General features: G+C 39.6%; 2 protein-coding genes and 1 long non-coding RNA gene across 9 annotated transcripts in view; 1 reads left to right on the forward strand and 2 right to left on the reverse strand.

The window, feature by feature from the left end:
* The window catches only part of LOC102086415 (uncharacterized), a 46689-nt gene extending 39316 nt beyond the window's left edge, over positions 1–7373 (reverse strand). For 2 of the 3 annotated variants that reach the window (XR_010472286.1, XR_010472285.1), the window contains exon 1: positions 1706–7373. This is a non-coding gene — a long non-coding RNA (uncharacterized LOC102086415). The remainder of the gene's footprint in view (positions 1–1705) is intronic. The other variant, XR_010472287.1, reaches the window with a different exon arrangement.
* Positions 1–18765, forward strand: part of SPMIP2 (sperm microtubule inner protein 2) — a 43708-nt gene extending 24943 nt beyond the window's left edge. For both annotated transcript variants that reach the window (XM_065061453.1, XM_065061454.1), the window contains 2 exons: positions 9039–9193; positions 18512–18765. In XM_065061453.1, the coding sequence (XP_064917525.1) occupies positions 9039–9193; positions 18512–18627 (271 nt within the window). In that variant the 3' untranslated portion in view covers positions 18628–18765. The remainder of the gene's footprint in view (positions 1–9038; positions 9194–18511) is intronic.
* The window catches only part of FNIP2 (folliculin interacting protein 2), a 52131-nt gene continuing 37374 nt past the window's right edge, over positions 12464–27220 (reverse strand). For all 4 annotated transcript variants that reach the window (XM_065061444.1, XM_065061445.1, XM_005507852.3 and 1 more), the window contains 5 exons: positions 23439–24732; positions 22553–22709; positions 21179–21379; positions 17529–17644; positions 12464–16301 (listed from right to left, as the gene is read on the reverse strand). In XM_065061444.1, coding sequence (XP_064917516.1) covers positions 16223–16301; positions 17529–17644; positions 21179–21379; positions 22553–22709; positions 23439–24732 — 1847 coding nt within the window. In that variant the 3' untranslated portion in view covers positions 12464–16222. The remainder of the gene's footprint in view (positions 16302–17528; positions 17645–21178; positions 21380–22552; positions 22710–23438; positions 24733–27220) is intronic.

Consider the following 27220-nt stretch of genomic DNA (forward strand, 5'->3'; position numbering starts at 1 on the left):
CCTCTTGAATAGGAGAGCCTAGCTCTTTGTCCATTTGTCTCTTGGGCACTTAGTTAATGAAGGAGGAGAATTTTGCTGATTGTATTGGCTAAGTTTTGTCTTTTAAAAATGTTGTCCAAGCAAAAAGATGAATACTTATCAGTCCAGATAGGTGGGGAGAAATATAGTACTGCCTATGATATTAGTTCTCCTCTTTTTCTGTTCTAAGTGATATTTTAATGTAAGTCAGGTTTCTGTATGTCAAGTATTAGAGGCAGCATTGCCTGTAATTATAATTCTTTTTTAAGTAACTACTTTTTGGTGATTTATCTATTTTCCAGAGAAATCATTCCATTAAAATAGCTTATGGTGGATGGACAGTCTCATTTTTTAAAAAAACAGATTTACCTATTATGGATCACCTTTGTCTCAGAAATCGGGGAATGGAAAAGTGCATTATTTTCCCTTTATTATAAAAAACAAGTAAAGCAATGGGTTTTGTTAGCTCTCACACGTAATAACTCTAGAAAGGACACCTGAAATTCCTCAAGTTTGCCATCACGATGAGGTTGTGCTTTTGCAGTTTTCACCTGACAAAGCCCTACAGCTTGGGGCAAGCAGTTCATCATTCTCAGAAGCAATCTATAAGAATTTATCACCTAAGTTCAGTGAACATCTTTAGTGCTGCATGTGCTCCATGTCCTTTGAACACAGAAAAGACAGAACAGGTCTAAAGATGAGAAGGTATGAAAATAATGCAAAGTGAGGGAAGGTGGATGTGAAAATGGAAAAAAAAATGAGAGCAGAAGAGCCCAAAACCAACAGCAGGAGCATGGGATGGGGACAAGGGCTGCAAGCCGGGAGGAGACCAAGGCAGAAGCTGGAGATATAGAGGTAGGAACTGAAGAGGTCTTTAGTCAGTTTTCTCTCACACTTTGTTTCAGAATTTGACATTGCATAGACAGCTTTGATCCTCAATATACCTCTGCTGTCTAGCAAACAGCTACAAAACCCAATGGCAAAAACCCACACTTCTCCTCACATCCTACCTTTAAGTGTTACCTTCTGCAACCTTAGATTTATTTTATTTCCTAATGTAATAATAAATCCCTACTGCAGCAGTATTAAAAGACAATCAGATTTGACTGTTTGGCAAAGCACAGGAGGCATGCAAATAATCAACAAAGAGTTGATAACCTAGAAATTCTGGTCCCCTTATAGGATAACTGCAGTGCAGATATAAATTCTTCCTCCTATCAGTTACATACCGGCTTTTTTGCCTACGCACAACTTAAACATCAATTATCCATGCAGCTTAAACAAAGAAAAAAAACAATTAATGCTCTCCTACTCAAGGCAAGTTTTGAGAGAAAATTAGTGCTCTAATGACAAAATATTCAAACAAAAGCATTGATTACAACTCTGCTACTGATATGAGCTTTTAAATAGCATATGACATATCCAGATTGGTTCAGTTAAGAAAACAGGTTCAGGGTAACTGAGATTATTTTTTTTGTTGTTGCTTTATGGCTAAGGATAGCCAGATGGATACGGATTTTATTATAGGCATTGGCAAGTTAATGCTGCTGAAAGCCTGACACATGACGCGTTGACTCAAAGTTGGAACATCAGATTTTCATCAACATTAAATTCAAGCAATTTTTATGAAACTGCAGCCTGGATGCGCTACCACGGTTTGTGCAACTGCGGTTTGTGCATTACCTACCTCAGAAGAAGAAAGACCACAAACATCAGGAATTGTTCTGCCTGAAGTGAAAAAGATGAGCGAAGAGCATTCACCACAAGCAAAGATCCAGAATTCTTGAAAACTTGTGTGTGCAGACCCGTATGCTAAGCTCTGCTCACCCGCACACCCCACTCGCAGGCAGGTCACAGACCACGCTGTCCTCTTCACATGACCAGCCCGGTAAAATGGATTTCACCATCGGTTGTCTTCTGCCTTCCAGTCTGGCCTCCAGACTGTGGAGAAGCACTCCAGTAATCCTTGACCCTTGTACTGTAGATGAACCCCTAACACATACATGATTTGTTGAAAATACATGCATCATATTAATCAGTTAAATCCCAGATTTCCTAATTCAGGTATGAAAACGGCGTTAGCTTGGAATGCGTGAACAAAAGCAATCTGGCTGTACTTGAGTAGTCTCCAAAGGAATCACCCATGGGTGACATTTATCTTCATTTCTTCATTTGTAGCATAGACAAAAGGAGCCATTTACATTCCTGAAAGATTTGTCTCAGCAGTTTCCCTTTTAAGAACGTACAGTAAGGGAAAGAGCTAACTAATCTATTTGCGGCCTTCAAATACTACACTAGAAACTTTATAAGCATGGACAGGTGCGTGCCTGGGAAAGCTGGTCATCTAATTTTAGATATGCCAAGATGAACAGGAAGGAAAAATACTGTAGAGAGAGTAGGGTGAACAAAGAAAGAATTCTGGCCAGTGAAAGAAGAGAGTAACTTGATCGGTGCACATCCATGCAGCATGACATTTCATTATTAACACAAAGGATAAAAGACCTCTACTATTAATATCACTTGATCTGCAGCAATTAAACATCTCCCTGGAGTTTTTCCTCTCATCAGAACAGGAATTCTTCCCAAATTTGGCCCCTGTTTCTCAGCCAGCCTCACATAAGCCCTTCTCTAATAGTACAGATTTCAATTGCAATAGTGGACACCGACTATCTGAGTCACCACAGAAAAGTTACCTGAGCCGAGCCAACGGCAGCCATCAGCAAGGGGGAGGAGGGCTCAGAAAAATGAACAGAAAACTGTGACATTTGAGCTATAGCAGAGAAGGTAAACGTTTTCGTGACTAATCAGGGATTTGGGTCAGGACACATTGGAAATAAGGTAGGTTTTGGATGCTGTTTCCATCAAAAGCCACATCTGCTCAGCTTGTGGCGCCTCCCAGCCCTCCGCAGCCCAGCTGGAAGCCATAAGCTGCGATCGGCTCGGGGATCCTGACATCACTGTGGCACCAAGCACATTTTTCACATACTAAGACAGCATGGATACAGGCTGTTAGCTGAGAGAGTTCATTAAATAGTCAAACTGCTAGCTGCAGACCCTTCATTTTCTGAAGGTTAAGCTTTTTGTTTTGTAGTAGTGATCACATTTTTCAGCTGCAAAGAGCTTATTAGAAGAAACTATGTATTAATATTACATTAGCATCGGTTAAACTTGTGTCTCAGAACAACTAACAACTAATCTTTGGAATACATACGATGCATTACAACTCCTCTTTGACTTTCTAGAGGGGCTGAGGCTTCTGGTTGTAAATTTTACTCACCAGTAACTCAACTGTCTTGTGAAATGTGCAGAAATCACAGAAAGCAGTTTGATGAAGGAGGGCATGTATTTAACTCCAGCAAGGCCCGCCCCTGGGAACAATTCAGTTTCTTACAGCAGTGCAGGCAGTCTTGCGCAAGAGAAATGAATCAGCCACGTGCTCGGCCCTGCAGCCTCATAGGAGCTCTGCTGAACCACAGGCTGAGGGGCCAGCTTTTCACCTGATTATACCTTTGGGAACAAGGAATTACTATGTTGATGAATTTTGCAGCGTGCTCAGAGGTTTCACAATCCCAGGGCAGACAGAGATGGTGAAAGAGCTGAGGTCTGTCAACTTAAAGAACTAAATCATTGCCTCACTCACGTGCCTCTGGCAGCCACCACCCTGCAATCGAGTTAGTTTTTTTTCTGTGCTAAGAAAGCTCAACTTTGCCAATGCAAGAGAGGAGGATTTATCCAGGGGCTGTGGCTGGGCACCGACTTCTCATGACGGCTGATTAAGAAGAGCCCCATCTTTTGATTTCACTGCCTGTGGGTTCAAGTCTTGCTCATGACTTCTAGATTGAGAAATGCACAGAGAACTGGTCTTAAAGGTCTACTTAAGTCTACTCTGTGTTGACCAGACAGAAGTCAGCTGCTCAGTCAAACAGACTTCTGCCAGGTTCTTTAGGTCCAAGCAATTTCTGAAGATGGCACAGCATCAGAGCTACACTAACAAAGTGCTTTTATTTCAAAGTTTTAGCATTTCAAAGTTCAGATTTCACATTTACAGATACTTTTAAATTTAATTTTTACTATGCCAGGCAACATTGGTGCCAGCAAGAGTGAAATACAGAAGGCAGCTTTATTTATGCTGCTGATTTTAACGCAAGTTTTTAATAGCTTCTAGTTACCTTGGGCAAAGGAAGCTAGTTGAAAAGTAAATTACAGAAACTTAAAATTTGCTACACTTCATGTATAATTGAAATAATACACTGCAAAAGGTACAAATAGCATTATAGCAGTCACAAGTCCTGAACTGGAGAGACATGTGACCAAAGTAACTCATGATAAGTTACACCGAAGTACAAGTTTGAAAAGCAATTTAGAAGTGGATATCATTAATGTAATTTTGTCTAAATTAACAAGATGCCCACAGTCCCAGTGGAAGTCCCATGTGCCAAACACAGCACAGCTTGAGTGGTTACTACTACTTTGGGGTTCCCTACTGATTTTTTTATAGGATGTCTGGAGTGAAGCCTCAATCTCATGTGAGCAAAAAGCTTTGAAAAAAGAAGACAATATTTTCTTATTCTCTGTTGGCAGAATACAGCCAGTTTTCCACACACTAGTCTGGAGTTGTGAACTCTCGTCTTCTACCCAGTCATGATCATTAGGGTCTGATTTAAGACGTCTGAACTCCTGGGTGTACTTCCAGCTATTAAGGTGTGATTTGACCTTGGTTGCCAAGCAGCCACTGCTCAAAGCCTCTGCATTCTTCTTCAGACTGTTCCACCTCTTTATAGATTTTTCCAGCTGACCCTTTTGATCCTATTTGAAGAAGCTGAGTGGGGGCAGTTCATTGCATGGAAGAATATTAGGCCTGAAGAACAACAGCTGTAGTTTCAACAGAAGTTAGAAAAAAAATTATACGGCATCATCTTCCTTATAATTCCTACAAAGCTGCCTTCTGAGTGCAAAATATGCTAGGCAGTTCAGCTTAATTCTCTGATGACTTTGCCTTTTTTCAGCCAGCAGGACAGCGATTTTGCAGCTGCTGCTGCTGCACCTAATTTATCAGCAGCTTCCTCTGCCAGTGCTCAGAGCACCAACAATCGTGATCATAACTCACACAGAACCACGACCCCACTCTTGAAGGAAACAAAAGTTACATGATGCCTTTCTACAGCTTTCACAGGTGTGGGAGATGCTCGGCTGGATTGCTGGATCCTGCTGACATCTACCAGCAGTCCCAAATCCCTGCCAATGCTCTGTAATTGTCAAGAAGCAGAGTCACAAACTGGAAACAGAATGGATATATACTTCACTTTTCCAGGAGTTACCCCTCTTGTTAGAGTGGTGTTAAGATCAGGAATAATGACAGCTACCCTTGCAGGGGGCTTTAGGAGTGAGTAAGGGAACAACTAGGATATATTTCAATAGGTTAGCTTGGACAGTCTCTGGTGGAATAACAGTCAGGTCCTGTATGACATACTGTGAAGGGTAATAAGGTCTGCAAAGCTGTGCTATTTGATGACAATCTAGAGCTTGGCAAGCAATCTGAAGCCAGCTTTTACACTAACTGCAGCTGGAGAAATGAAGAATTGAATCGGCACCGGTCTGACAAAACGCTCGTTTTGGTATTGCGCCCAGCTGCAGCTCTGTCACTTCACCAGTCCTTCAGGGTGCAGTTTTCATGTGACAGCTAAGCTGAAGTAATGGGCAGGCGATGCTGGAAAGACAACTCATTCTTCTCCCTCTCCTCCTCAACACCTGGCTACGGATTCTCAAGCCATAAGTAGTAGCTCTCATCTGACCCCTGCTGCAAGCATGTAGGTAAGGGTAGATTTCTACCAGTGAACACAAGTGATATTCAGCAGATTGGCTTAACTAGTGTTAAACCCACTGCCCCGGATTCCCATGTCATCACTGCTTTAAGAGGACTATGCTGGTGAAGAGGGGAAGACCTGATGTCCTCTTCACCTGCTGCAGCTGCTTCCCTTGCATTGCAGTAGCATCCATACACCTGGGCAATGAGCTCAGAGACCTGACCTCATCTAATGAACACAAAGATCAAAATAATTTGTTGTCACACAAAGAGTATTCCTTCCCATAGCAGGCATCTACCCTTCCCTTTCTCTTGCTGTCAAATCTTGCATTTCTTCCCCTTGGCATGTGGGAAAAATTCAGGCTCCAACTGGGTTCAGCACTTGCTGTCCTTCTCTTCAGAAACTTCATCTTGAGCAGCCAAAAGAAGTAATTCAATATCTTTTGTTTTAAGACACAGTTTGTATGTTTGTCTAATTATCTGAAAGTCACCTTATCCCCAAGGGCACCCACCATCTACAGCTACCCAGCAGCTGGCCAAAATCAGCCAGCTACCCACAACCAATGGCCAGGATTGCCACAGCAATTTTTCCCCTTACAGAATCACAGTCACATCTTGCCTGGTCATGGTTGCTTTTCATCTGATTCTCACCACACAGATTAAAATAAACAGCACCAAGACTGAATCAGGAACTCATAACAGACACTGGTACAGAGTCAAGTAGCATTCAGGACTGATGATTTTACTTTTTTGCTTCTTCTTGTATTTCCTCCTGCCCCTATCCTTCCACAGAGCGTAAAGCCATAAGACTGGTTACAGTGTTTCAGCTCGCACATATACTTCAAAGAAAAACCGCATGATATTACTATTTTCTATATTAAAATGGACAGATATAACGATGCAGCGTTGCCACAGCAGAACATTCATTACAGATACCTGCACACCAATGTGTAAAAGAGCATAAGCTGTTTCTGTGAAGCAGTAAGTTAACATCTTGTATGCTCCACATGCTTGTCTGTAACACCTTCCCACTGCCTCAAACAAGAAACTCGCTCAGAGACAAGTTTGATCTTTCACTTTTGCCTTTATTTTCTGAAAACTAGCACTTCTCCTGAGTGGTACCGACTCCTGCCATTTCTCAGCAAGTGTTGCTCAGCAGCTTGTCATGAGTTACTTTACCCCACATCACTCATGCATCCCAAGCAAAAAATAAAGATGCATATGAGAAAAGAAGCAGGTGTTTAGAAAACCAAAATACATTTCCTTGGCAGCATTCACATGGTAGATACTTTCTGCTAAATTATTCTTATGGACACAGTTTTAATTGTACACAATGATCTTTCGAGCCAGCATATAAGAATGAGAGAACTCTTTCTCTCTTTTTTCATTCCCTAAAGAAAGATGTCTGGATGCCAGACACTCTCTCTGACTCTTTAAAGCAATTGCCAGGAAGGGAAAAGGGAGGTGTATGCATGCCCCTTCTACCCCAGCACAGCTTGGCCAGTAAGACAGTCCAATTATGAAGGCATCATTTTAGTACTCAGAAGATCCAGTACTAACCTTTGCTGCAGCCTCCGTGTATACCTTTAGCCAGTCACCTCATCCTTCTGTAATGAATGGTGGTAATTACCAGAATGCTGAGAAAACAAACACGAGCTGCTTTTAAGCTGAGACACAGGGTGAAAATTGCAGACTTGCCACCAGTCAAGCTTAATCAAGAATTAGGCATAGTTAATCAATGCATTTAACTCAGCATGGTACCAAGATTAAGATGTGCTACACAGTGACTAGAGATAAGTCTGGTGAATCCAGAGACAATCTCGGTACTGCTGTGTAGTGCTACACTACACCGATAAGCTGTGCTATCGGGATGCTCTACGCCATACACCATTGCACAGCACGTAAAGCTGCATTTAACTCCAGCAAGCCCTCCGCTCTGTAAAGTTCACAGTCATGTTTCAGCCCCACAACACTACAACTACAACACAACCCAGCTCAGCACCACAGCTCTGAGAAAGGCGGCAGTGGTGTGCACATTGGCAGCCAACCATCATTGAACTATTGGAAGTGTTAGAATGCAAAGTGTGGTCTGATGCTGCCACAGACTTTATCCCAGACCACTAAGCAGCACATCTGTGTGCAAAACTGTAGTTACACGCTTTTTAGTGTGGTCCCCTCTTGTAGGGGAAAGAGTGACACTTATCGATATTTAACAACCAGCAGTAAGACAACCTGCAGGTGCAGTTTGCCACTCATGTTCATCGGGACAGCAATTTTTAGAGACCCCTGCTTCAAGCATTTTGCCTCCCAGCTCAAACCAGAACGAGGTTTGAAATCTCAGCACAAATTACCAAGTCCATACCACCTTTCACTGGGGCTGGCAGAGCAGTTGCTAGCCACAAAAATAGACATGCAGAAAAGGCTTCATATATTTAGAAGAAAAGCGGAGAATACTAATTTTAAAAGAAGCAAGGGAGGGAGGAGGTAAGCCACCTTCCCTGTGAAGTTTAGCATGATCCCAGAGATTAACTAGTTAGTTTATGTCCTTAGCAGCAACATAAACATCACAAGGCTCAGGACAGGAGTCTTTTGAAGACGAGAACAGCATTCTTGAGTTACTAGCTTCCTTATCTGTCAAGAGCTTATAGACACATCTGGGAAGCCACCAGCTCTTCTTCAGACTGCATTTAATTCAAGCATGTAATAATGCAGAACTACTCCCCTGACTGCTCCCACTAGACAACAAATTACCTACAACACTCAGAATTTATTTAGCAACATTACAAATGGGCTTTTCATGTTTTGCTTTTGGTCTTTACCCACTATGAGCAACATGGGAGGCTACTGCATTCCTGTCAGAGGCAAATGGCACATGGGAAACCAGAGGTGGGTGTAGCCATATCTAGGTCTAACACAAATGGTTTGAATAGCAGAGGTCTGACAAAATCACTTGAAACATTGGTGTCTAAGTTACGTCCCCAGTTGTGTTGTGCTGACATAGGTCAGTCCATCGCTCACTTCAGCGATGGCATCAGGTTGGTATGCAGAGGAGCCTGCCTGACCAGCCCGTGGATTCAGCCACCCCTTCACGTCAGGAACATCACACTCCTACAGGAGACAGCCAGAAGTACAGTTATGGTAAGGAGCAGGGCGAAGGAGGAAAGCTAGCTTTCCCTCAGCACTAACTCCGTTTCTGTTTTGTGTCCCCCTCCACCAGGCAGCCACCTCCCTGTATCCTTGATCAACAAGGCCACAATGCAAGGGCCATGTTGGCCTGGAATTTGGGCAGGCAGGAGGGATGGCTTCACCCACACACCAACCAGGCTGTGACGGCCCAGGCATCCCAGGCATCTCTGCTTCCCAAATCAAAAGGTAAGGTTTATTTTCGCTATTAGAAACAAACCTGAAGAATTGAAGCACTTGAACCATGGCTTGTAGTGCCCACACACAAGTCAGTCCCTTACAGAGGGCAGCAGGAGCTGATGGTTTAGAAACACGATTTTTAATTTCACATTGGTCATGGTGTGGCCATGTTTCAAGGTCACAAAAGTTGCACGCTCTACAGAATCACAGAGAGTTCAAAAAATGCTCAGTTCAAAAACCCTACATTTTTCAAAGTTAAAGTGAACAGTGACTTATCTTAAGGCTAACAGGGCCTGTGCAGATCTTAAAAAGAAAAAAGTGGTACAAAATTGTAGAAAAATTAAAATGAAAACATTTATGGGACAGTAACGAGCAGAAAAGAGGATAAAATTCATCAGGCTTGTTTTGCCTACAGAAAAAACGATGAGGTAGTAAAATAAAGCTAAAATAGTAAAAATTAAGGACATATTTGAAACAGTTTTTGTAATAGACAGGGCTGGAATTCAAGCCAATGGTATGCAAAACATCTCTGTGAACCAAACATCCCAGCCCTTGACCCCACAACACCCTTATCAGAGAGCACAACCACTCCCTGGGAAGACCTCAAGCAGACCTAAGTGTTACTTCATATTTCCACATCCACAAACATTTCTCTGCCTGTAAGAGCAGGAGCTTTCTTCCTTGGTGGGAAACTCCTTCCTCAGGGCAGTCTGCCCTCTTTAAAACACCGTTTTATCAGATCACAGTAGAACCTTTCTTGTAGCTCCAAACAGAAGAAATCCAGTTTATGAGATTATATTTATTTTTAAGTGCTTGACTGTCACTCCTAAGCCCTTTGGCCTTGTGTTGACCTTTAGGATTTCGAGACAAGATGCTCCTCTACGTGTACTGCTTAAACTCTTTTAGCTTTGGTATTGTGCCAGATGGACAACTGACTGCAACTGTCATGACAGTCATTTTCCAGCATGTGGTTTACTCGCATGTGGCCACTTCAGCTAATTTTATATGGGATTGGAAGCCTTATAGGTCACAGTCTCATGGTTTCTCACTCAGCTGACTGTCCTTTATGTTCAAAATCCTGTTTCATATGTTCAGCTGTGCTCTCTTTAACCATATATTTATAGAAACCCAAAGAATGTGCTTCACGGGTGATCAGCAGAAAGCTTTAACTGTTATATGACTTCTTAATTTAGAAAGAAAAGGAGGTAGAAAGACTGGCAGAATTTTGGCACAGGACTCAGTTACTTTGTGAAATAGTTCATGTTTAGTTACATGAACTTTATTGCTGTAGCCTTGGACTACTTGTTAATAGGAGGGGAAGCTCTTCATCGGTTCTGTGATCCTCCTTGCCATTTATATAACAGGGAAAAATCAGCTGTTCACCATTAATATTTGTATTGCCTCAAGTGACACCTTTTGAACGTATCACAGAATTTGACTGCAGAGTTTGAGAGTTTTTCAAATCTAGGTGTTATCTTCTCTTTAGAAGCTCCTTGGCAGCCCTCTCAGCCATACCACCTGAGCATTTATTATACAGGTCTCCACCCTTTCCCAGTGCTTGGCCATTTAATACTGGTCAGTCTGTGCATTTGCCTTTTGCTAACTTCCCACGGTCTTATTCATATGAATTCTGAAAGAGATGGGCTAAGGGCCCTTCAGAAAAAAGTTAAACCACTGGATATCACCAACAGCTTAACTAAAATTTTTAAAAAGTGGTTAAGTCAGAGCAGAGGAGCTTCATGGAGTCTTGCAAAGCCTAGCTGGAAGCCCAAATTGCTGCCCCACACAAACCGCTGAGCCAGTCCAATGGCCCACAAGTATCAAAGACATCAGGAGCCAGAGCAATGTCACTCCTTTTCTCTCTTGTTCCTTGCTGAGGGGTCCTATCTCTTCCCCTGCCCCTACACTATCACTTATTGGAGCCAAATTCCACTTGTTAAACCAGCAGACAATCATCAGCAGCTTTTTTTCTGCAAACATGCTGCACCTGGACAAGAATGATTTGATGGGCAACAACGTGCAGATAGGGTTGGTGTGACAGGAGGAAAGAGCAGTCAGGATAATGGCATCTTTCCCTTGTTGTAGGGGTTACCTACCAAATTGTTTTAAGCCTTCTCATGAAAGCACAGACTTAGAAAGAGGGAGACCACTACAGAATTTGACAACAAGAGAGCTGGAGTGAGGCTACAGCTCTCCATACCACCATCATTTGATGTACTTTTCACAGTAAAACAAAACAAAAAACCCAACACCTCCAAAAAAACAACTTTCATTCTTATAAACACCAACTCTGGTTAACCTCTATAACATGTCAACATCTGTGCAGGAGTACTAACAGGAGCACAAATTACACAGGAGTCATAGCAGACAACACAAGAGACATATCTCCTACTTCAGGTGTGCGCACACAAGCATTTGGCACCTTTGAGCATGAGAAAATAAGTAGATTTACTTCCAAGTGCTCCAGAGTTGATAATTACTGCAGCCAGACTAGAAAGCCAGAAACTGTATTCAGAGCACTGTGAAAAGTCCCTGATGCCAAAGCTCCTGGGCTTTTTTTTTTTTAAATTTCCAATCCTGAGTAGCCTGACCAACAAGCAAACCTCAGACATTTCAGTCGACAAATAAGATGTGCTTACACTCTACAAATCACACTGTACCTCAGACCTATTCACAGATGTTCAGCATAATTATACTTGATCATCTCTTCTCTATTTTTATTTTGTAAATAAGCACTTTCCAGTAAGCTGCAGAATACTAAATAAGAAATCCAGCTCACAGAGTTTGACAAAAATGGAAGATCTCTATTTTAAACTAATTCACTTCAAGTCCCTCAACCAATTCATAATCTAGTAGACACAAAGTACCACTCATTCCTGTTGAGTAACCTTTAAGATTGGATACATTAATGTAATAGGGAGGCATTTTTCACAAAGCTCTCCTCTTATGCACTTGAGCTAAGTGCCAGCCACACAGGTGTGTGCAACCTCTGCAGGCCCTATTCCAACAGTTAGTGTCTTCACTTTCCATTATCATTTGCAGTTAGTTTTCACAATGTAAGAGCTCTTATTTACATATATAAGTGGGGCAAAGCTTCCAAAGATGCTGGTAGTGTTCAATCAGGTTACAAATTTTATGAAGCTTTCCTGTTAGACATTACTTGCAACATTTACTTACTGTACTAATGGGTTATCAGATGTCCATGTACTATTAGATCTCACCTACAACAAGAAGAACAGCTATTTCAGAAGGAAGTTTTAAAAAAGATACCAAATACTATTTACTTTCATTTCGGAAAGTTTATTGCACCAAATGCCGCAAAGAAATAGACCAAAATGATAGCATACATAAACAACTATAAGAAAAAAACCCCATGTAGTTTGACACTGGTATTCAGTCATTCCTAAAGAAGCCTATGATCTCCAAACATGCAATAGCAACAACTTTTTTTCTACTATGGAAAACCTGCTATGTATGTCAAATTAGCCCACTTGACCTCACCAAAAAAAAAAAAAACAAAGTCTAGAATATATTCAGCAGTTCAGATGGGATTTTGATTTGGGTCCTTTTAACTGAAGTAGAAGTCATACTTAAAGGACAAGTAATCATTTTGTGTAAACTTTTTATATAATAGTTCAGTGTATTTGAAAAGGAGTTTTGACTTGAAAAAGTTAAGATGCATATAGTAGGGAGTGGGGAAGATCAATCTACAACTCTGGAGAATGCCATTAGAAGTGTGTATTACAGAATTACAGAATCAGTGTCTCTGGGTTTTTTTTGGGCAGAAGAAAGTTGTATACAGTAGTTCAGAGAGTACCTGCTTAAAATGTTTAGATCTTGCTATTGTTTTGGGTTAAAGAATTAATTTAGTTTAAATACAATTTAGCATTTCATTCCTCCCCTCTGTGTATGAAGGTTTAGTCTTGCCTGAAAAAAACCCATACATTCTTTAAATTGCACTGTGTAAACTGCATTCACACGGGATTTTGGAAAGACTGTGCACTCCCACTTACCCAAGAAAATATGTATTTCAGTTTACAAAAAACTATATAATACTGATAAAACTAATTTTGGAATATTTGAAAATTAAGCTACATTTTAAATTTCAAACACATCTGTACATTCATGTCACTTTTCATCCTATTAAAAACAAAACCAGAAACATGCCCTAAAGATGTCTAACAACACATCTCTAAATACTTACTGCCCTGTCATGCCACACTAATTTACATAAACAGCAAAATGCTACCAAAAACAAGTTAAAGACTTAGAACCAAAAAAACCCTAGAAGGTGGAATCCTGTGAACTGAGGTAGTACATTTGGTGGAGGGGAAAATTTGTATTTAACTTTCTTTAGTCTAAAGCCTTTTAAAAGTAGTAAACAGCTTTCATTTTAGATTTTCTTTCCCCCAAAACTAAAACTGTGAAAACAAGGTAGTTCACTGTGTAATTTCTGAAGAGCAGCAAAATGGTAGAGAAAGCAGCAAGAACTATAAAGTCTTAGCCTGGGCTGAAGAAAACTCAAGTGCTTTTGACCATCGTCTCACAGGCCACCCTTAGGTTAACTTCATGTCTTGCCAAAAGGCAGTTCTTTTAAAAATAGTTGACGTAGTAAAATCAGGTTGTTACTGATCCTGGTATTAGTCACGAAGTTACTGAATGGTGCCTGACCTTTGACTTTCTTAGCACACTCTGATAACAAAAGCACATATTTCTTTGAAGAATTGTCAGAGTCTGTTCAGATAAAAACCCTCAACTTATACTTTAAGAGAACTGTAACTGACTTTCAGTGAGCTCAGCTACTATTTAAGAGTGACATGAAATAGAGGAGGTACATGAGGAGTTCTATATACACTCAGGGAAGTGGTTTCATAGTCCTACACATGTGCACACACACATTCTCCATCACAGGGGTAGTTTATGTGATTCGCTTTATGGTTCTTCCTTTGTCTTAACCTCGTGGAATAGAGAGTGATACCTGCTAGCAGCTATTTGCAGAGGTCGGTTTACCTTCCACAGACAGAAGGACTCTCAGATCAAAGATATGAAAAGTTTGCTAAACTATAAGCAGTAGGAGAAAACCTGAACCACAGAAAGATTTCAGGCTTTTTAGGCAGAATACTAGGGTCAGGTATGAAAATGTGATTAAAGAAACATCTGGAATGTTAGGTCAGAAACCTGGCATATATGAAACAGCTTTAGAAACATTGTATCAGAATAATAAGTATCCCTCCACTTGGAAACAACCTTTCTTCACAGTAAGTCAGTCTACCTATTTCCCTCAAAAAGCAATACAAAGTTAATCAAGACCCCCATCACATTTAAACAACTCACAATATGAACATTTCCTTGTTTCAAATAACTGAAAATTTACTGTAGAAAAGTCCAAACATCAAGGTAGTAGGAAATAAAAACACTTTTAATTAAAGTGTGTCCCTTCAGTGTTAAAAATCTGTAATCACTAAGGAGGAGAACTCACAACCAGTGACCAGGAGTTTCCTATAAAAAGTCACTATTCCCAAGCAGCTGTGTTGCCAGCAATTTGCTTGCAAGCTGACAATTTCAGACACCTCCTTCCTGCTGGCTCACAACAGAACAGTCCAACATTGAGTTTTCCGTTTCTTTAAGAACGGTTGTTTTGATCCTTTGTTCTTTCCTCAGTCTGGTCCACAGTTTCATATCCAGCTTAACAGTGCTTTATACAATAAAAGTTTTTTATTTCACATTCATGTTATCAATCACATGAAACCAGCAAAATACAAAATTTTATTTTGCTATCTAGAAACAGAGAAGGCCAGTATCAACTAGTGGAGAAGTAGCTTCTGGTCTCAGAGTAGTTAACCTATTAAGGAAAGGCACCCAGATTATAGTTCAAGATTTCTGTAGAATCAAAAAGGGCAACTGCAAACATTCATAATAATATCAAATATTGGGGTTTGCCCCCTACATTTCATTTTACTTCAAACAATGGTCCTCTTTTATTCCTACTTCAAGTGACAACTAGTAGCTGGAAAAAAGTAATACTTTTGACTAGAGGCTTGGTGGGGGTTGTTTGTCTTTTATTACCCCAGTAAGATTGTCTTCAGTTTGTGGCAATTGCTTGACGTATGTGCGCACAGACACGCGCTAACAGCACTGGTATCACGCATGAGTTCATCAAATTCATACTCCTTGAAGATAGTAATACTTGATGAGATCAAGACACAGGTTTAGCTCCCAGGACTACAGTCATACAGAAACTCAAAAGAGTTATTGAAGTTGCATCAGCAACAAATGTAAACTTGTAGCAGAAATTCCATAAGGCTTTCCCATAAAATCCCTATCTCAGAAGTCCATTCCATTCCACTTCTAGCCATGGGCTCATCTGAACGCCTCCTTATTAAAACAGAAGTAGCCACAGCTTGCTTAACCTCTTGTCCTTAAAGGGAAAGTCACATCACCTCATGCACACCTCCATTCCCACACAAAATTTGGCTGCTGAATCCAGGTTCCTTGTTCTGACCCATTCACTTCTACTATACAAAAGTCATGCATATGCTCTGCAAGAAAATCATGTCCCATCTAATATACTTGCATATAGGAATGCTATATACATAGTTTACAGCGCCTCCTTCTCCCCAGCAAAGAAACATACACCACACCCAAGCGTAGTATTCTGACATACATTCTAACTCACTTGTTCTTTCAACTGTTACTTCATGGTTTTGAGCAGCGTTTTGGATGGCAGCTCCCAGTCTGCCACATAGTGTTAACTTTTGTCCTTTGAATCAAAATAAAATGCAAAGATGCAGTCACTTTCTTGATTTAAGTCAGAAGTGAGATTGTAAGAAAAAACCTGAATGCCTTTTACATTATGTAAACTGAAGTCCTCCAATAAAACATCTGGTTGAAATCAGAATCAGAAGGTGGCAGAATGTACAGTCATCATCTGCTTTCCTCAGTGTTCCCCTTTACCAGTGTTTGGCACCTCTGTTCTTCATTTGACATTCCTGTTTTCTTTATTTTACTTTAAGGGAATGACTATCCTGAGATTTCCATTTATAAGAGTATTTGAGCAACATATGGGGAATGAGTACTTGCTATAGCAGCCAACAAAGGCAAGTCATTGGATTCAATCCTAGAAATTAAAAAGAGAGAGAGATAAAGTTAAGATATACAGTCACCTTCACAAAAGAAGAGAAACACAAGAAGATATTTTTCATCCACTGGAAGTGTCTTTCTATAACTGAGTTCATTGTTTAATTATTATTTATTGCCATTACTCATAACATGCCAGTATATGTAGGTAATAATGTTTAAAACCAAGAAGTACGCTACCATTTAAGTTAAAAGATAGCAGTATTACATTTTGTGGTATATAATATTTTGTGGTTTAAATAAAGACTTATTTATTTGCTAAAGCCTTAGCTTGTAATCTTACCAGTCAGTAGGCACCAATAAACTCAGTTTAAGAAAGTACTAAACATCAGCTTAGGGAGGACTGTGCATTTCATGTTTTGAACAGAAGTCAGTTCACCATATAGTAGCACTTCCTTACCAAAAATATCCAGAAGCTACAATTATTATTATGCAATAACAGTACCAGGAATGTCTCTCAAATATAACAGTCAGTTTCCAACCATTTCAAAATGTAAAGCAAATCAGAGGCCAGGATGTATTTATATATATTTATACACTTGTATGCACACTGAGAAAAGTGCTTATTTCAGGGTTTCACTGTTTACAGCTACATTTCTCAGTATGAAATCTTGAGCAGTCTGGATAAAGATAAATCAAGTTTTACCTAGAGTACTAAAAACTATCTTCTTGGGAACATGTTTTCACTTCCATCTCCTCCCCCTCTTGGGCTGACAGCAGTTGCACCCCTAAAAGTTGCATGCCAACCAAGTACTATTATTAGATGACAGCTGCCAAACAGGACACCTGTCTATTTTCCTACACCTGCTTTTTGCAAACCCATCTTCTCTCAACATACAGCTGCACCACCTAACCTTCCAAAAATTCTCAAGTATCTGTTGGGATGAAGCTTTGATTAAGGAGATCAAGACAGAGCGTGTATGAATGCGTGGATAACCTCCTAATGACCAAAATCTAAACTTTCTTCATTCTGAAGATTCAAGAATGACAAGTCCTTTGTTCTTGCTGTAGAACTGTGTCTCCTCCTGATTTCCAGATGGCTCAGTAGAAGCCATTTTTACACTGTATTAAGCACATGAAAGAGAAGTGTGCTAAATATGAAGAAGCAAAGCCCCATGGGAACAAGATGTCACCACTCATAAACTGAAAAGGAAATAAACTGCCCCAAGTTTTGTCATTGATTAAGACAGATATCTGCAATACTCACCCCAACACAGTTCCTAGTTCTTTTACATGCACTCTTGTATGTCCTCGCAGATATTCGGAAAGCATTTTGCTTTTGAGATACATCTCTTGTAGTCTGTCCTCAAGATGCATTATGCACTGTAAACATAGACCAAAAACCTCAGAATAGCTTTTGCAACTGCATGCAAGTTTTTCAGAAATGTAAGCATACCATTTTAGCTCATCCTAGCTAGAATATCTTTCAAACAAAATCTCCACTTCAAAAATCCAGAAGAGGCAACTGGTTTTGCTACAGCTGTGCTAACTACATGAAAAAGTTGCACTACCCTCTCAGAGGGGAACCCTGTCATATAACTGAAGCATTCCAGCTTTCTTGGGCAGCAAGTTCGTTGCACAAACTGCGCATACATTTTCCACACAAGCCAGCCACAGTGTTTCTGCTGACTTAAATAGTTTTAACTGGGTTCTAAAGACACTCAAGATATCTTACTAAGAATCAAACAAGAATACTTGGATCAAGATGTCTTTGTTATAAGTCAGTACTATTTTTTCCCTGAAAGACTCAGTTTAGACAACAGTTTGTAAAATTAGCACTCTAGGTCTAGGGATCTGCCATTCAAGAAACTAAGACTCAAGAAGTGGAAGACATTATTTTATTCATCATAAAATTAATATCTCTTTTGCTCACTACATTACTGTAGAAGCTAAGTTACAAATCCTTTGTTCAAGCTGAACTACAACTTTAATCACTCCCCTTTTCTTTTAGCAGTAGCATGCTACAAATGCATATTGTTTTTAAATACAGTCATGTGACACATGGTAATTTCTCATACATCAACTGCAGGAGAACAGATGAACGTTAGCTTCAAAGAAAGGGGTTTTTTTTGGTAAGACAAGGTCAGTAGGTAGAATGTCTTCACAAGGTGAGTAGGTAGGATGTCTTATCAGGTATTTTGTTCTATGACAAAATAAACATTCAATTTGATATATTCCTTCTTTCCACAGGGCTGGCCACTTCAAAAAAGTTAAATAAGTTCATCCAGGAGATGAAAGCAGGAAGCGCATGCAGAACCTCACATTATCAACTGTATAATCACCCGGCAGACGTAGACAGCAATTAGAAACAGTAGCAGCAAACAGCTTCAGGCCATCATCCAATGTACTTTCAAATTGAATGAAAACCATAAGTATTAGAAATGAGATGCTGTGAAACCAGTTTTGCTAATTACAAAAATAATAAACAGAAAAAAGACTTGTGCTTGTAGGTAGCCTATCATGTATTTTTCTTACGGTCTGGAGCAAGATGAAGATTTTTAACGATTGTTTGAGCTTATATCAGGTCTTAATCATGGAAGATAGAGACATTTTAAAAACTGTGCTACATCATGGGAGAATAAGATCACTGCCACTAGCAGAGGAAAGGCAAAGTCTTTGAGATTAGTGTGATCTATTTGCTTCAAGCAAGTTTTCACTCAAGTAACGACAATCATAGCACTTCTGATTCTAGTCTGAACGGACACATACTTATCTTTTCCATCACATGTAACCCTAATGCAAAAAGCCTATTAGCACTTCCTCAGCAGCTCAATATATTTCAATTCTAGTACTCATGCTAAAGGATTATGGATTTTTTCTTTTATTAAAGTTGTGAGGGAGCAAGTAAGGAAGAATCCCACATCATTGTAAAAAAGAGATTCTTTACATAAGATTATCTGCTCCTCCTGAATGCCAGCAAAGAATCAAAAGATATTTTTTCCCCGTAAGTTTGGTATATGAATCCATTTTGCTCAAAATGTCTACGTTAAGTGAAGTGGGTTTTTTTTTTTTTTTTTTGTTAGCTTCCACTGCAGCTTCTCCCATTGACTAAATGGAAAAAAAATGTCAAGTCACTCCTAAAAATAGAAAAGTAGCTTAAAATGAGGTAAAAGATGCAGTCAAAACTTTCGACATATTGCTGACATGTAGCAGTTGCAATCATCACTTCCCTCTCACCCTGGCAAAGCCCTCTGCTCTATAGTTACCAGTCTGAACTGCCACAAAAAAGATATCACCACTTGCCTTTCATCCAGTCTCAAGTTGGGCTTTGTTTTTTGTTGTACCACAAAAAAAAAAAAAACTTATTCTGAACTGAAACTGCATGTGGAAAAAAAAAAGAGTATACTCCTAACAGAAACTTCAAACATACTGCATTATGCTCCTCTCTGATGGATATTAGTATATATGTTTTTGTCAAAATTTAAGTCAATAGACCACTACAACTAAAACATCACACTTCTCCCCCTAGAGTTCAGTGGAATACTGAGCTTCCATGCACCAATGGTTCTCTTGTAGCAAAGAGATGTAAAATCCACCGACAGAAGGACTGAAGTGTCTCTAATGTAGATTACAGAGAATTTACAGACTACTAGCACCAGCACTTGTAAGAAAAAGGAAAAAAATAACCCTGAAAAACATTCTACCTCCAAACCCCTTTCCATACCACACAAAGCATACAGAAATAGCATACACAGTCCCCAAGGCAACATTGAAAAGAACACTTCAGTTGCAGAATCAACTATTTGGTTTAAAAATGCCAGAATTTAGAGTGTTACTATGCAAGTGTAAGGATAGAATTTAACCAAAGTTGCATATTTTTCGGTGTCCAGAAGAATCCAGAGACAACACTGACAATGTACACACACATTTTGCCTAGCACTTGACTTCAAGAACTTATTATAATCAATACCACTAATTTTATCCAAAACAGTGCCAACTAATACTATTTACAGCTGTTAGTGTTTAGCTCTATCTTCCTCTTCAATCTGCTAGCACAGTCATTACACAGGCTTCCTACAAAGTTTCTCAATGCTATCTGCTGAAGGACAAACCAATTCTGTTAATTGAAAAAGGGGTGACTACTGACAAAAACCTACCCCATCTCCCCTCACCTACAATCATGCATTAAAAACTGGATCACAATTATCACTGTCAGAGTAGTGAGTAGTTTTGTTGCAATCAGCAAAACCAGTATTAGTGATTTGCTCTGATGAGCTCTACTGCCAATGAGGACAGGGAAGGATGCCGGACAGGGAGCCTGCAACATGACAAAGTAACATCAGCAACACACCCAGCCCCCTACAGAGACATGGGCAAGGCTATCAGAGACAGTGCTTGCTGACAGGGTTGGCTAAAATATGCATAAACCAGAAGGGTCAAGTAAACACACAGAGGCACAATTATTTGTGGGGAGGAGGGAACGAAGAGGCACACCCACTGCATGGGGTTGGCTGGAAAGCCCAAGAATCCGAAGTTGTATGCCAGGAACAAGGCTTGGGTAAATAGAAGCTTCAACAACATGGAGAGTAGAGAAATGTGGAATTCATACAAACAAAAAAAGTCAAATTTAAAAGTCCTAATCATAAAGACAGAAGGACCATGCCAAAATTGCCTAAACAACTTTTGTTTTGGCATACGTATTTTGGAGTAGTTAACTTTAATCTGATCTTATAGATGTAAATTACAGATAAAACAATATCTGTTACTGGACTGTAGCATGCATTCTTTTAAATACGTTGTACCAACTCTGCATTATTTCAGGCATTACTTCATTGGTGTAGCAACATGGTGTACAAGACTTGGCATTTGCTATCTAAGCTAAGCAACTTTCATTAGCTTCAGTAAAGAAATACTTACAAAGTCAGCTGGGACATTGAGTTTGTAAAGCTGTAAAATAGACTGCAATAAACTGGATACTTGACTTGAAACCAAAACGTCCTTGCCTATCTTCATATTATCCATCATCTTTCTCTGGCTTGTAGCTACTTGTACATTCCATTTGTCTGTGTCTGCAATAATGCAGACAGCTTCTGCTATGGGCTCATCTAGCACTGGATGCTGCAACAGATAGAAAACACAAACATTATGTAACATTTTCATATACATTTCCACAACTCAGTTTGAGGTCTCACTTCTATTTACACTGAGGCAGGGAATAAGAAAGTGAACAAATTCATATTTTTGCCCAAGAGGAAACCAAAGACATCTCAAAAAGAACAAGGAATACCAACTTCAGTGACAGAGTTTAGACTCGGCAATACTGCGTCAGTTAAGACTTAACTGACAATTTGATCAGGCATTTTATTTTTTCTTTAAGTAGTGCTTCAAAATCATTAATTCAATATTTTTTCTTCAAGTATTCCACCTTCCCTGAAAAGACAAGTTTCTTCCAAAATGAAACGAGTCATGATTAGACTGATCCAGTGATGGTGATAGTATATTTTATGTTTCAGAGATATGCAAGGGATTTCACTATGCATCATCAAGGCAGGTATATATGAAGAGAAAGCATTGTGTTAGACCAATCTGATGTTGTTTAAAGGAGTAACATCCACACACGTTGCTGTTTCAGATAGTACATGAACTCATTCCAGCAGGGTGATTCTTAATTGCTAGAGAAACTGCTGACAATTACTAGATACACACTTAAAATTGCATACTAACACCACACAGTTACTTCAGTGAAACGTTAGTTATAAATTAATTATATAACTTAGGAGTACCTACAGCAGAGTAAGTACATGGCAAAATCTTTACCTAAAGAGCATTACTTTCCATAGTCAGTAATTTCTGCTAGAGTCTAGTATAATATAGGCCTCCACAAGACTTCCTCTCCCTTGCAATACGTGCCACTAAATGGCAAAATAAGATATTTCAACTTACATATCATTTTAATGAGATATAGATAATTCTGTTTGCTATTGTGATTGAAAAGAGAAGCAGCTTGAGGTTTTTCTTTCATTGTTTGTAACTTGAAGTTGCAAACAATTTCCTCATGTTTATCTTTGAAGAGAAGCCTTAAGAGAGTATAAAGGAAAGCACATGTGATTCTTGCTTGAACAGGCTTTGCATACAATGAATTAAGGTCTTATATCTTTCAAAAAGGAAGACATGTCAGGTGTGGCTGTTAAGAACACGTTAACAGAAAGAAATCTATTCAAAGGACCTCCTTCTGTAGATCTCAGTAACATCACAACTCCTGCCATGACTCAGAACTGTACTTTAACTCACATGCATTGCATGAAGTAGGTCTGCTAGTAGACACTGCTTCAGCTTTTCATCATTATTTATTCCATGCAGCACTAGATCAGGTATATATGTATGACAATAACCACCCAGAAGTGATCTTCCAAAATTCTTCACACATTGACTGCTGATTGTATTTGACCTGAAATACAGAAAAATAAGACAGGGAGCCTTATGATGAACTGCATCCAGATTTTACATGAATGAGAAGCTTGGTTTATCAGCCTCGCTTCTACAGCAAATACCAATCAACGATAGTACTGAAAATACAATAAACCAATTACTGGTGCTCTTTGAAACAAGGATTTTAAAGGCTGAACTTTAACAACGTATCAATTCCTTCAAAATGACAAAAAAGCAAAACTACATGTATTAGAGCTTGTGGTATCTATAAGCTCCCTGTTCTGCGGCTAACAGATTTGCTAAATTTAAGTTTTCTTCAACTTGACCTAAGAAGCAAACTTTCTAGCTACCAACCTTGAGCACCAGCAAACTCCACATCCACCTGTAAAGCTCAAAAGTTTTCAAACAGGATGCCCTTATTTATTTCAAAGCTGTCTTTGATCTGTCAAATACATCAAATCTAAACAGTTATCAGTTGAAGCAAAGCTTAAGTTTTGCTTGTTCTCAGATGTTCTGTCTACATTAAGAAGTGTTTTATACAGGAGTTTGATCACTTTTGAAGACATCTGAAGAACATCTCTGTCAAAAAACTTCACTACTTCTTGGTTTTCTTTTTGCCAAGTCTCTTTACAAGAATCCGAAACACATCAGTGTCTGTTACAGGATTTCAGACTTGAAACCCTGAACATCTCTGAAGTAGCAACAGCTTTTGATCCATTCAGTTCTAAACCAATTTAAACTTCTTTACCTGGGTAAAGGAAGTTCCACTTCTGTAAACTCTTCAAGTCTTTTGCTGACATTATCATGACGCACTTCATCTGGGATACAACAATCGCCTTCTTCATCGCTGGCTCCAAGAGCACTGTCTGAGCTCTCATTCCTTGGAATGTCCCCTTCAACTCTGAAGGAGATTTTCCTTCCAGCATCCCCATAGGGGACATCTTTAGCACCTACTTTAGCAGAATCCTGTTTGACAGCAGAACCTACTTCTATACAGCCAGAGGAATAGTTCTCCAGATTGCCAGAGCATAAAGTTCTAGTTTCTTTCAGGCTTGGCAATTTTACAGTTTCTATGTTACCTGTGGGCAAAAGTGGTTCACTAGATATTGTGTTCACTAAATTAATTTCAGTTCCTTTACTTTCAATATGTTGGTTAAGTATACTCTCCATCCCCTCACAAGGTGGGATTTGTGCATAACGAACGTTACATTTACTGAAGGGTACAAAGGCAGCTTCACAACTTTCTTTTTGATTCTGGGAAGGATCCACAGTCAGATTTGTGGAACTGGAGGCACAATGTATCACCTCTGGATTTTTTCTGAATGCCTTCAGATTTTCTTCCATTTCTCTTCTACGAGTTTCTAAGTCTGACTCTGGTGATGCAGAACTTCCAATCTGAAAGGTGACCTTTTCTAAGTGTGAACTCCTGTGACCAGACCTTTCAGGACAAGGTAAGGCAGATGACCTACCAGACAATTGCTTTTCCACTTTTCTCTCATTCTGGTTCTTATTCTTCTTTATAGCCGTTAAATCCTCAAATTTAGATGGCTCTTCAAAGTGGTAGGATACAATTCCTGTATCAGTGACATTTCTTCTCCTACCATCAGCTGCTCCTTTGTGGAAACTGCTAGATAGACCATCAGATGCCTCAGAGTTCTGACTGACCTCTCCTATTGCTTCTCTCTTTTCTTTTGAAGAGGCTGGGACAACATGAGTGCTTTCAGGGTCATGTATTATACTGCCATCATTCTTTGGAGGTAGGAATGGAGGCACAAGAGCAGGTTCATTTTTAACCGTGACAACCACATAATCAGACTCTTCTACCTCTCCTTTTTCTAGTGCAGTTGTGATCTTGCTTCCATTTAGCACTTGCTCTTCTTCCCCAGCCTTCTCACTCCACGTCAGCTGATTTTCCTGCAGCTCAGAGCACCGAATGAAGTAAGTTAGAACGTAGAGCAAGCGCTGTACCAACTCCTTGCGTTTTCCAACAATAACAGTTCGAGTCAATCTAACTGGAGAGCCTATGGCACCGTAAAGATCACCTGTGCAGGAAAACAAAAATTTCACATGCTTATGTTTGGTTGTAATAGGCTGTACCCATTAAATTCAACACATTTTGAAACAGTATTTACTATGGACACAAATCAGACAGTTAATTTCTTTCACAGGAATTTCATAAAAGTTTAAAACAAAAAAATAACAAAAACAAGTCCCCTAGCACTTCTTATAACTCACTTGTGTCCAGAAAGGTTATGGTGTTTTTGTGAGGGATTAGCTGCTATTACTCAGTTTCTTTCTCTTCAGACCCACTAGAATTTTTATTTATATGATGCTTGCAAGATATTATAACTTGGAAACTGACACAACAGGGGTGAAGAGGAAAAGAGATCCAGCTAAACTCCAAAGCCAGATAGACTACTTTCTATTTTTCTACTAATATTTTCTTTTACATCGAAATTACTCCATTTGATTGCTGTCACTTTTTCTGTTAAACACATGAATTGTCATACAGATAAAATCTAAATTATATTTTTCAGGACTAATATTAAAAAAGCAAAACCCAATTCAATATTAGCTTAATCAATAAGGTTCTGAAAAAATAGGCACGTGACTACCTTATTGGACAAGGCACATGCACTTCTATGTACTTGGGAGTCAGCCTCACTAACACGAGCATTTATTATTGGTGTGAAATGGTGGAGAACTAGAAAAACATAGGGTGTTTCAAGAACATGGACCCAATTTGAAATCACTATACCTTTAAAATTTGCTCCACCTTTTTGAAACACCCTGTATATTCACTACTTAAAGTACAACTGAAATATGAAAGGTAGGTACTACAATATAATTTGAGTCCCTCCAAAAACTGCTTATTTGCTAGCTCATTTATCCTGAAGAATTGCTTTTTTAATAGAACTGAGGTCATACATATCTTACTTTCAACTTAGTTTTGGGAGAGTGGTAACTATCTTCCAGCTGCCTATAACCCTATATCAGCTAAAAAGTTTCTATTCCAAAGTTCTGGGAAAAGTAAACACAGGCAATAAGGGAACATTCACATGCCCTACCAGAGAAAGATGGGTTAACTCAAATGTCTGTTACTAGCTTGTGTTAACCCAGCTGCCTTCAGCTGACAAGCATGAGAGAACATGCACTAAATCATCTTTGCCTAACCAAACTGTGGCTGACATCACCAGCTGACACGAGACAACCACCAAAAGCTCAGTTTTCTTTAATAAATGTTCACCTTGCAAGCAGGCTTCTCTGGCTTGAGGCTTCATCAGCTACCTGCTAATCTACCAGATTGTTTCAAGTGCTAAGTCCCTTATAGGGCTGCTCAAATGTTCCAGACCAAGTTTGCCACCAGGTTTTTGTAGTAGACCTCAAACAGCAACACTAAATGGAATGTATAATTGGAGCTTTGGGAAGGTTTCTACCAAGGGCAAGGGGACCTCTGATTTCAACATGAGGAGACTACAACAGGGAAAAAAACAAAGAAACAACAACACACCAACAAACCCCAAAAATAAAAAACCCTCAAACAACACAGTTATGCCCAGCCTCCTCTTTGCTATACAGACCATAAAAGGAATAAGGCTCCTGACTCCATTCCTGCAAAAAAAGGATCAATGAGAGTAATTCCACTGCTCTCACTTACTGTCTTCCCTGCCAAGATCTGCCATTTCCCATGATGCCAGCAACACGTTGGAGAGGCTGCTGTGTGGTGGCATTAGTGTGTTGTCTTCCTCCAGTTAGGAACACCCTTGCAACTCACCCCATAGCTTAACATGCCAGCAAATTCATTCCCCAGTAATGGAAAGCAGGCTGCAGATGACTAAGCTGGAATTAACTGGAATGCCTGGTGGGCCATGAGGACTAGCAATTTGGAAAGGAAATGGGAAGATATCTCTTCGTTTTTGAGTTTAGCACAGTTGCTATGGAAATCAGATTCAGGCTTCGTGTTCATTTGCACAATTAACTTTTATACAAAACCATTCCTAAGAAAACAGTACAAAAAGTCAAAATTGTGGTCTTCAAAACATACTAATGCCTACTGTTAAGACCATTAGATGGAAGCTGATGCTTAAGAGACAGTACTATGTCTTCCTGACAGTGGTACTTAGAGTTGTATCAATATGTAAATCTAATTGGTGTGTAATATGTAATGAAAACGTAGGTCTGAAGGTGGAAAGACAGGTACCTCCAAATAATTTCCTTAATAAAGTAATATTCATTTTAAAGCACAAAGTCCCATGATTTTTTATCTTTCCCCCTTCTTTCTAAAGAAGACCACCAGCAGAGGGCAACATCTTACTTTCATTAGCACTTACTGCAACCACCTGAAAATGGCATTCAGGCTTTATATGAATGAAACAAAACCAGAAAGCAATTTGAGTTCAGGTACTGAGAACTTGCCTAGGCCAATGCTGGTAGCAACATACAGCCTGGGAAAGTGAGAAGAGAAACAGATTCTTGACTAGTCACCTGTGGCGGCTCCTGGGAGTGACCACAAGAGCTACTATCGATCTT

The sequence above is a fragment of the Columba livia genome, chromosome 4 (assembly GCF_036013475.1).
Source record: "Columba livia isolate bColLiv1 breed racing homer chromosome 4, bColLiv1.pat.W.v2, whole genome shotgun sequence".
Classification (NCBI taxonomy): domain Eukaryota; kingdom Metazoa; phylum Chordata; class Aves; order Columbiformes; family Columbidae; genus Columba; species Columba livia.